The sequence below is a fragment of the Pezoporus wallicus genome, unplaced genomic scaffold (assembly GCF_028554395.1).
Source record: "Pezoporus wallicus isolate ANWC-B61680 ecotype Strahan unplaced genomic scaffold, APGP_CSIRO_Pwel_v1 scaffold_11491, whole genome shotgun sequence".
In the NCBI taxonomy this organism is placed as follows: domain Eukaryota; kingdom Metazoa; phylum Chordata; class Aves; order Psittaciformes; family Psittacidae; genus Pezoporus; species Pezoporus wallicus.
In genome coordinates, this window is record NW_026642649.1 from 4,178,939 (window position 1) to 4,188,625 (window position 9,687).

Below are 9,687 nucleotides of genomic sequence, written 5' to 3' on the forward strand. Positions count from 1 at the left end.
TATAAATGGTTTATAAACTAGAGTTGGCTCAGATTTGACCAGGTCTTAACCCCTGGGTGCTTCAGAGCCCCTCTCCAGCACGTCTTTGCTTTACTGTAGCCCCTCTCAGTATTACCTTAGGGCACAGAGGTCCTCATACTGCTGCCACATGGTTTTTCTGAGGGAGCCCTCATTTGAAGCACTAAGACTCACCATCACTTGGTCTCTTGTTCAGTTCCTTCTTCTTGGTCCTGTTGCTGGTTCCTGCTCTCCAGATCCTCCTCATAGCTCAGGTTCCAGGAGACTACAGTGCAAGGGATGGTCAGAATACAAGCTACCATAAAGACAACACTGAATGCATGGGCCAGAGGTTACAGAGCAAGCCAGATTCAGAAAAGGCAACTGGCATACGTCCTTTTATACAAGGCTACCAGCACCTGGAACCAAGTGTTTCCAGTTTCCCTTCTCACTATCCTTCTATCCACCCTTGTCCATAGAATCATAGAATCCCAGAATGGTTTGGGTTGGAAAGCACCTTAAGATCACCCAGTTCCAACCCCCTGCCATGGGCAGGGACACCTCACACTAAACCATGTCACCCAGGGCTTCATCCAACCTGGCCATGAGCACCGCTAGGGATGGAGCATTCACAACCTCCCTGGGCAACCCATTCCAGTGCCTCACCACCCTCACAGTAAAGAACTTCTTCCTTATATCCAAGCTAAACTTCCCCTGTTTCAGTTTTAACCCGTTACCCCTTGTCCTATCACTACAGTCCCTAATGCAGCACCCTCTGTCCTGAGCTCACCCCATCATTTCTTCTGTCCGTCTTTAGTGGCAATGCTGTCTCTGCATTCTCACCAGAGGGTGGCATCATTAAACCCTCTCAGACTTCAAGGTCAGTAATGGTAAAGAAGGCAACTGGACTCACTGAGTAACCAGCAGAGTGCAGAAAGCATACTTAAGGGAAGTAAGAAGATTAGTCCTTGCATTCTGGCGCTGGAAGAAACATCCATTTCTTCAGGCCTTTTTGATTTGCTTGTCCTTGAGCAAATGAGAGCCTGTGGGTATTAAATTAAGCAGCTTTCCCAGCGATTCCCGAAGCACATCAGGATCTCTTGTGAATCACAGAGAGAGCTGTTCCAAAGAGAAGCTTTTAGTGTTGTTATCACAGTTTCATTTCAGTGCCCCGCGTGCTTTCCCCTGCTACTGAATAGACCACATCAGTTGGCTGTAGAGCTTGTCTTGAGGAGGACGTGCAGTGAAACAGCTTTCACAGTGGGATGGCAGTGACTGCGTCTCAGCAAGCGTAGAAGGAAGATTAGTAATTGATAAGAGCAAGGACTGGTTCTTTCTCAGCCTTGATCCCCTTCAAACACTGTTTTCTCTAACTACCTTCCTTTATGTCCCAGCTGCCATGTGAGGAATGGGGCAGGAAAGGCTGTGGAGACACTTGTGTCCGGGATAAGGCCAGTCTTTCAATAAGCTTTTTAACACTACCAACCACTACAGGTTTGAGAGCTGGGGGCACTACCACAAATCAACCAGAAATCAAAGCTTTTACACCAGAATGCCACCATTCCTCTGTACCTAAACATCTCCGTGAGCATCAAACTGGCTTGAGGAGACCTCTGCTCTTCGATGCTGCCTTGTCTTCTTCCTCCCTTTGGAGAGACCAGCCTTTAACGGGGACATCCGTGATCCTTAGGGGGTGTTTGGGAAGCTTAAAGAAGAAAAGTTCTATCATCTCACAGTGGAAACAGCCCCACATTTGTCCTCCTCCTGTTAGAAACAGCTTGGGAGCATTCCGTAGGTGACTGAAACAGACAAAGCAAGCTCCTCACCGTGTCATTGCACTCTTAAGAAGAACCCAGCTCATGGCTCTCACATCAATGTTTTTTACTTCAAGTAAAACTCAGCCTTCAAAATGACCGTTCCGGTCGTGTTTGAGGTTTGAAGTTTCAGTTCTTTCTTGAGGAGGAGCTCTAAATACAGCACCTTTGCAAGCATGTGAAAGAAAGCAAATCAGGCTGAGGAAACGATGGCTGGGGCCATTCACAGAACGGCCGGTGGATGCAAGCAGCAGGACGCACAGGACTGGACCACCGAGAGGAAAGCAGATGTAGGGAACTGAACTTGGCAAGGAGATGTTTTGGCCTTACCTCTTTTGCTGTCAGTGCAAAGGCTGTCTTGGCCAAAGGGAATTTGGAGGTTCAAAAAGATTGAGGTAAATGATGAGTGGATCACCTGGGACAACAGCGTAGACAGTGGCTGTCTCTAAAACCAGCTTCAGCTCTGTCCCATGCCTGCGGGTTGAGTCACGCACAGGGAAAGTGGACTAAATCTAAATGACAAGGAAAGGAACTGCACAAGGAATAGACGGCACAAACACCTTCCTAATGAGCAAGGATGAGAACTACAGATGCGCAAACCGCCCTTTCAATTCACTTGAATTGCAGAAGAAGAATTGCACAAGGCCTGACCACGCCAGCAGATGGAGAGGATGGGATTGTTTGGCCAGGTGTGACTTTGGCTCATCCACGCAATCAGTCCAAATACTCGTTTTTGCAAAAGCTGCTCCCTTCAGTTACCATCAGCTGCATCTCTCCTGAGACAGGGTCTTCTGGATGAGCACTTCTCTAATAAACACTTCTGGGTCATCTGTCCATGCCAACGCTGATACCGGAGGCAACGGATGGTGCGCTGCCATATCAGTGGTGGGTATCTCACAGCCTGGCTTGTGGCTTAGATAAACATCTCCCTCTAACCCTTCCTTGCAGAAAACTCTTGGGCATCCTGTAAACTGGCAAGTCAATGATAAGACCTCCTGTAAAGGTGGGAGGGGCTGAACGCATCTTTCGGTCGCAAGGAAGGTTTTAATTCTTTGGCTTGTTCTGCTTTTTGCTTTTATTAAGTTCCCCTCTTTTGGTTTTGATGTGCCCCCACCTCCGCCTCCCATCCCATATAAAAGGTTACTCTCCTCCCTGTCATGCGAATCAGTTTTGGTTGACCTCTCTGCAGTGTCGTGATTTATTTGGTCAGTGGCACATACCTGATGTCACCTAGTAAAGAGGTAAGGCTGCTTTCTGCTCCCCTTCTCCTGCCAACCATTAGTTTTACAGCAGCATCCTCTGCATCGCAGTGAGAGCTCTTCACCCTTTCCTCTCAACTTCGTGGTCTCCTCTTGTTAGTCTCTGCCAGGTTGTTCTTCTCCAAGGAGGATGTGATAAAACCACGCTGCCATGTTAGAAGGGGACCTCAGAGCTCCCCTATTATGGTCTACAGTTATCCTTAGTGCTTTTCACTCGTCTTTCTCTCCAAGCTCTTGCAGGACCTTTGCTCACGCCACCTTCCAGCCATTTTCTGCAGCATTTCATTTGCTCAGAGATTTCTTTTTGTTATCCTCTCTCCAGTTTTCCTCACAGGCTCTCCCAGGGACTCCTTTCTTTGGGAGGCCATCACAAGGTGTTTCTGGGTTCATCTTTATCCTCTTAATTTTCATGAGCTGGCAGATACGGGGGTTTTTAAGCTTCATTTGCTGGTGTTCAAACATCCTAAGTTTTCATTGTCTGCAGCCACAACCATTCTTCTCTTTTTGTGGCTCTTTTCCTCTTTCTATGCATGCACTCTTGGTCAGTCTCCTTACAAAGACAGACCTGCTGCAGCATGAAATGCACTGGGATGGCAGCTTCTGCAGTACAAATGCTGCTTTGCAAGGCAGTGTGGTCCCACCATTCCTCTCCACCCAACCCAACAAGGATCCTTTGCTGCCCTGCTCCTCTGGTGGAAGCCAAGCTTCTCACCCAAGGCAGCGAGCAGATACAAAAACCTGCTTCAGAAGCATTTCCTACTTGAAAGTCCTCCAAGGAAGGACTGGGCAAAAGGCAATAAGCCAGATAGATAGGTTCTTCTTTCAGGCCAGTGCCATATGAATCGTATTAAAGTGGAATCCATAAGGCTGCAGACCTGGTCCCTGCTAACAGTGTGACTGAAAGATGAGAAGCACATCTGAAGTGTGGCATGTGTGCTAAGGACAGGTCGACTGATCTCAAAGGGTTGCTGATGATGGGAGATCACCCCTTAACCAAGAAGGGTTCTTCCAGGGTAGATCATATATGGATTCAATGCTATTCACTACTCCTATTCTGGAAATCAAGAAAAATCACCACTGATGAACTTGAAAGGAGATGCTGAGTTTGATGGAGTAGGAAATGATGAGTGGAGCAAAGATAAGCATGCAGATACACGGTGGTTTACTGGGGCAAAAACATGACAGCCAAAACTAAGAGAGAGCAATGCCTATAGAGCAAGAGGTGGGGTTTTCCTGAAAAGCAGGTGCTTAAAGAAAGATTTTATGTCACTGCTAACGTGGGTGAAGAGCTGAATTTTGCCCCTAGTGCAACGACATGTGAAGGAAGAGATTAGTGGGACCCTTACATGGACAGCAGAGCACCAAGAGGAGCAGCTTCTTGTTCCCTGAGCAGAGCTGATGAAACGGGTACCGCAGCGTTGCCTGCTCATCTGCTGTCTGCATCTTCAAAGGACTGCTAGTAAACTGCAGTGAAGATGCACACGTTGTGCAGGGCGACAAAGTGCACTGGAGGAACATCTCCCAGTGACAGAGTTGAAAACCTCCAGAGGTGCAGCTTGTGACAGGTAACTGAGAAGCCATCTCCCTACAATCCTTTTATCCCAGTGAAACACAGAAGCAGGAGATCCCACATCTCCTGCTGTCTGCACACCAAGCTTCTCAGGAAGAAATGCTTCAGCCAAGTGTAAGTTACTGGCCAGGATAACAATGCTAGTGGCATATAGGACAGCAGCAAATAGCATAACTGAACCAAAGGTATAACAGGATAACACTGGAGATCAAACCAGGAGATGTATGCTCTGTCCTGGACAGAGATCTTTGATTCTTCCTACCCTCCCAACCACCTCCTGTAGCTTTCTTGTTTCCTCTTCTCATCATGTCTCTTCAGTTTCTCCTGCTACCAAGAAAGCAGCCTCCCCTGTTGAGAAACAGCTTTTACTTCTGCTTAACTGATCTCTTCTGGGACATGGAGAAGAGCAGCGCTTGCCAGGTGCTAGCACTGATGTTCTGCTGGTGGGACTCAAACCATTTGACTACCAATGGCCTCTGCACTCCCTTCTCCTTTCCCAGGATCCCCCAAAAGACCAACAGAGCCCCCAGGAGAAATGCATGGAAGCTGCTGAGCTTCCTGCTGTGACAAGAGCCATGGTAAACTCCTGCTCTTACACCACGCACCCATGCACGTGTGCGCACCCTGCTTCTTATCTGGTATATTATTACTGCTACCATTGGCACCAGGTCAGTGGTAGCAGATAATGTGCTGCATAGAAAACCTGCCACAGGAGATACCAAGCAGCATGACTTAACACGCCTTCGTTTGGTTTCATAGCAAGATAAGTGGGGGTCAGGAAGCTCAAGCAACAAGAAGGAACCTTCCCCTCACTGACTCCATACAGCCATTGCATGACCGAGTGACTCCATATACATTCAATTACAGAGTGCAATCTGCAGACTGAATGATGTGGCTGGAACCACACCTCACTCACACACACACACACACACACACACACCTCGAGTGCCTTCCTCCTCTCTGCCCACCCCAGATGACCCCTTGAGTAGTTTTGCTATGGTTAAGATGCGTTTTACACCCCATAAGAAAGAACAAGGTTTCGGCTGAGTGTGAGCTGCTCAGTGACAGCTGTTTTACTGATCATTGGTTAAGGTGAAGCTGCTTTCACTCAGTGATCAGACCCAGTGGAAACTTTGCGCTTCCTTACACATAAGGTGCGTTTTGTTTGATTTCAGAGTTTAAGGGACCATCTCTGATGAGCACTGAGGGAAGAAAGCACTCGTGATACCATCTGTAAGGAAGTACGAAGCTTCCGTTAAGAGGCAGCTACCCAATGCTCCTGCAGCTGCTGGCTATTGCTGTGTAGGCAGCACCTCGACAGAGCTACCTGGGCAGAAGCAAGTGATCCTGCACCTTTAGAGCAAAGAAGCTTCTTCCCATCATCCCAGAAGAAAGGAGGAGAAAAGGTAAAGCTCACAAAGTGCAGTTGCGCATCCTGTATGCTCATCATATGTAGCTGCAGTGCTGCTTCATTAAGCTTCAAGGTAACTTTTAAAACCCTTTTAACTCCTGCATCAGCAGAGGTGTATGTGCATTCTGTTTGATATGTTTTCAGGTTTAAGTATTGCAGTATATTGCACTGAAGGTATATTGCATTCAGGTACGGCTAGGTGCAGTTGCCGCAGCGCTCTCATCCTCACACCACTGGCATCAAACAGTTCTGTCACTGTCACTTGTGATTCAGATTAAGCTCCTCGTTGTGTGTAATGGGACACGACTGTAGGCTGGAGAGGTGTTGTGCCTGGGATGACACACAGGAGGGGTCGGGTTAATGGAAGTCAGTGTTTGTTGTTATGCAGCAGCAAGGCACAGTGTAAAGTCAAAGAAATCAATGATGCTGTTCTGCTATTCCTAAACACAGACAAAGGTGAAGGACAGAACTCAGGCTTAGAAAAGCTCTGTTGTGTGAAGCTAAAACAGTAACACACATCAGTGATACATCAGCAGTATATCTGCATTGTGTCCAGGTTACCTCAAAGTAACATGACTGGAATAGGTTGCCCAGGGAGGTTGTGAATGCTCCATCCCTGCAGTGTTCAAGACCAGGTTGGAGGAGGCCTTGGGTGAGATGGTTTAGTGTGAGGTGTCCCTGCCCATGGCAGGGGGGTTGGAACTGGATGATCTTAAGGTCCTTTCCAACCCTAACTATGATTCTATGACTTAAACCCCTGTCTCTGCCTGTTAGAAAAGAACATGCATACAAAAATGACCAATTCCTGTTACTCATTTAGCCATTGAAGACAGCACTTACTGAAACCTGAGGTCAGCTTTCAGTGAGTGTGAATTCTTCAGAAAGGTCAGATCCATTTTCGTTACTGTCTTCTTACAATAATGTTTGCCTGATGAGAGAGGGGGTGAAACCCTGAACTGCTACGAATAGAGGCTTTGCTTTATTCCACACAGGATTTATCCCTCTCAGATTTGATATCTGTGGTCCGTACCTTTCACTCCTGTTTGCTTTCCTCTTCACTAAGCTCTGCTGCTTGACATCCAGGCTGCACAGTGCTGTAAGGACTAAACAAATGCATGTCAGGTGTGATGGGGAACGGCTGAGGGACCTGGGGGGTTCAGTGTGGAGAAGAGAAGGCTCAGGGGGGACCTGATCGCTGCCTACAACTGCCTGACAGGAGGTTGTAGTGAGGTGGGGTCAGTCTCTGCTCCCAAGGAACAAGGGACAGGACAAGAGGAAACGGCCTCAAGCTGCACCAGGGCAGGTTTAGATGGAGCTGAGGAACAATTCCTTCCCCAGAGGGTGCTCAGGCATTGGAACAGGCTGCCCAGGGCAGGGCTGCAGTCACCGTCCCTGCAAGTGTTCACACAGCGTGGAGACGAGGCCTCAGTGCCATGGGTTAGTGGTGGCCTTGGAGTGCTGGGAACGGTTGGACTGGGTGAGCTTGAAGGGCTTTTCCAACCTGGTTGGTTCTATGACAGTACATTTTGCAAGGGTGCACGTGCAGGATGCTTAACCTGTGTTAGAGAGCCTTTAGTGAGAAGCGTTTTATAAGTCAATCACTGCTAATGATTCAGACTTGTGAGGTAACCGCGCGATCTTCGTGCGCCAAAAGTTACTGACGTTTTTATGTTCTCTCCTTCTCAGGAACTGGGGGAAAAACCATGAATTTTTCAAGTACTGAGTCCTTTGAAGTCGACACCTCAACCTCATATGAGTATTACGACAATTACGACGATGCTCCAAAACCCTGCAATAAGGAGGCTGTCAGGAGGTTCGCAACCTCCTTCGTACCTGTTCTCTATACTCTGGTCTTCCTGGTCGGGCTCACGGGAAACATTCTGGTCGTCGTGGTCCTCTTCAAATACAAGAGGTTGAAGAGCATGACTGATGTGTACCTGCTGAACCTCGCCATCTCAGACCTGCTCTTTGTTTTATCCTTGCCCTTCTGGTCTTATTTCATGATAGACCAATGGGTTTTCGGAACTCTCTGGTGTAAAATTATCTCGTGGATCTACCTGGTGGGGTTTTACAGCGGGATATTTTTTATTATGCTCATGAGCATAGACAGATACCTGGCTATTGTTCGTGCAGTGTTTTCCTTGAAAGCAAGGACTGCCTTCCATGGCTTGGTTACTAGCTTTGTCGTATGGCTTGTAGCTCTTTCAGCCTCAGTTCCAGAACTTGTATTCGCAGAATCTTTTACTGAAAAGAATTATACTACCTGCATGGCAAGATATCCAGGCAATTTCACAACATGGAAGCTTGTTTCCACTTTGGAAATCAACATCTTAGGGCTCCTAATCCCTCTTACAGTTATGACGTTTTGCTACTCCATGATCATTAAAACATTAGTGCACTGTAGAAACGAGAAAAAGAACAAGGCCGTGAGGATGATCTTTGCTGTCATGATTGTGTTTTTCTTCTTTTGGACCCCTTACAACATCGTTATCTTTTTGAAGCTGCTGGAAAACATGGGAGTCTTTAGAGGCTGTCAAGCGAGCAGCAGTCTGGACTATGCCTTCCAGGTGACAGAAATCCTCGGCCTTTCTCACTGTTGCCTCAATCCAGTCATCTACTTCTTCATGGGGGAGAAGTTTAAGAAGTACGTGAAGATGCTCTTTAAGAACTGGTGGTTACCTGGAGAGATGTGCAAGTGGTGTAGAGTTCACATCACTTACCACTCCGAATCCACCAGTTCTTTCCACACGCAGTCTACAGGGGATCAAGAGGCTCTGTAGCGCGTTTCGCACCGCCCACGGGACTCACCAGCAAGCCGACTGACAAGGGGAGGAACTCCAGAGAGCCAAGGAGGTGCACATGCATTTAACAATAAGCTAGTGCTGGACAATGAGTCACGTCAGCTTTGATTTCTGCCCCTAGATTCGCTGAAGGCTATGACAGAAGGTGCCCTACGTGTGAAGTGTGGGAGATGGACACACAAGTTTTGTCTGCTGCAATCCCCAATTGCTGCTCAGCTGTAACGGCAGCCCCAGCTCTCTGCAAAGCACTGTGCTGTGCATCTGCTTTTCACCAGGGTCAGCATGGAGGTTGGCCCCTCGCACAGAGGGGGAAAGGAGAGTCTTGTCACCAGCATCTGGAAAACACATTTGTTTCTTCCAGGAGGATTATTAGTACTGTTGTGTTTTATTCTGCGTAGGACTTGTTCGCTCTGACTCTTAGCAAGCTCTTAACAGTACCTGCAACTGTCAAATGTTTCATCTCAGGGGAGGGGGATAAGCCCTCTGTCATTAAGGACCTCAGATATGCTCTTTATGTGCACAAAGACGCAAAGCAAATGCATTACATTGTGTTACAGACAGTTTCTCTTAGGTATCCAAGTTGCCACTTGTGCCTATGTGTAAGTGTGTATACAGGCATTTTGAATTACTTTATCACTGTAACTCAGGTTTCTGTATTTTAATTAACATTTTTTAAGTGCTTTGGATAGAAGTGTTTTAAAAAACCTTATTTTCCAGCCTGTGTGAATAAATTCAAAGCATCTTGGTTAAAAGTCTGTCTTTAAAAGTGAATGTTCTTTGTTTCAGAAGTACTTAACCCCAAGGCTCAGTTTTCACTCACTGAACATGTATCTGG

The 9,687-nt window shown here is 47.3% G+C and overlaps 2 protein-coding genes across 4 annotated transcripts in view; one reads left to right on the forward strand and one right to left on the reverse strand.

Moving 5' to 3' along the window:
- Positions 1 to 5,091, reverse strand: part of LOC130611069 (C-C chemokine receptor type 8-like) — a 27,366-nt gene extending 22,275 nt beyond the window's left edge. The window contains exons 1-2 of one of the 2 annotated variants that reach the window (XM_057431458.1): positions 4,903 to 5,091; positions 193 to 283 (exon numbers count right to left, since the gene is read on the reverse strand). In XM_057431458.1, the coding sequence (XP_057287441.1) occupies positions 193 to 195 (3 nt within the window). In that variant the 5' untranslated portion in view covers positions 196 to 283; positions 4,903 to 5,091. Of the gene's footprint in view, positions 1 to 192; positions 331 to 4,902 lie in introns of both variants that reach the window. The other variant, XM_057431457.1, reaches the window with a different exon arrangement.
- Positions 2,921 to 8,960, forward strand: LOC130611070 (C-C chemokine receptor type 4-like). Of its 2 annotated transcripts, none has more exons than XM_057431460.1 (3): positions 2,921 to 3,052; positions 5,816 to 6,046; positions 7,738 to 8,960. In XM_057431460.1, the coding sequence occupies exon 3, from the start codon at positions 7,755 to 7,757 to the stop codon at positions 8,829 to 8,831; it is 1,077 nt and encodes a 358-aa protein (XP_057287443.1). In that variant the 5' UTR covers positions 2,921 to 3,052; positions 5,816 to 6,046; positions 7,738 to 7,754; the 3' UTR covers positions 8,832 to 8,960. The 2 variants fall into 2 exon arrangements, with proteins under 2 accessions (XP_057287443.1, XP_057287444.1); XM_057431461.1 differs by lacking the exon at positions 2,921 to 3,052 and adding an exon at positions 5,168 to 5,218.
- The last annotated feature ends 727 nt before the right edge of the window (positions 8,961 to 9,687 follow it).

Excerpts from the sequence above, each read along its gene's own strand:
- LOC130611070 (XM_057431460.1), top strand. The coding sequence starts at position 7,755 with ATGAATTTTTCAAGTACTGAGTCCTTTGAAGTCGACACCTCAACCTCA.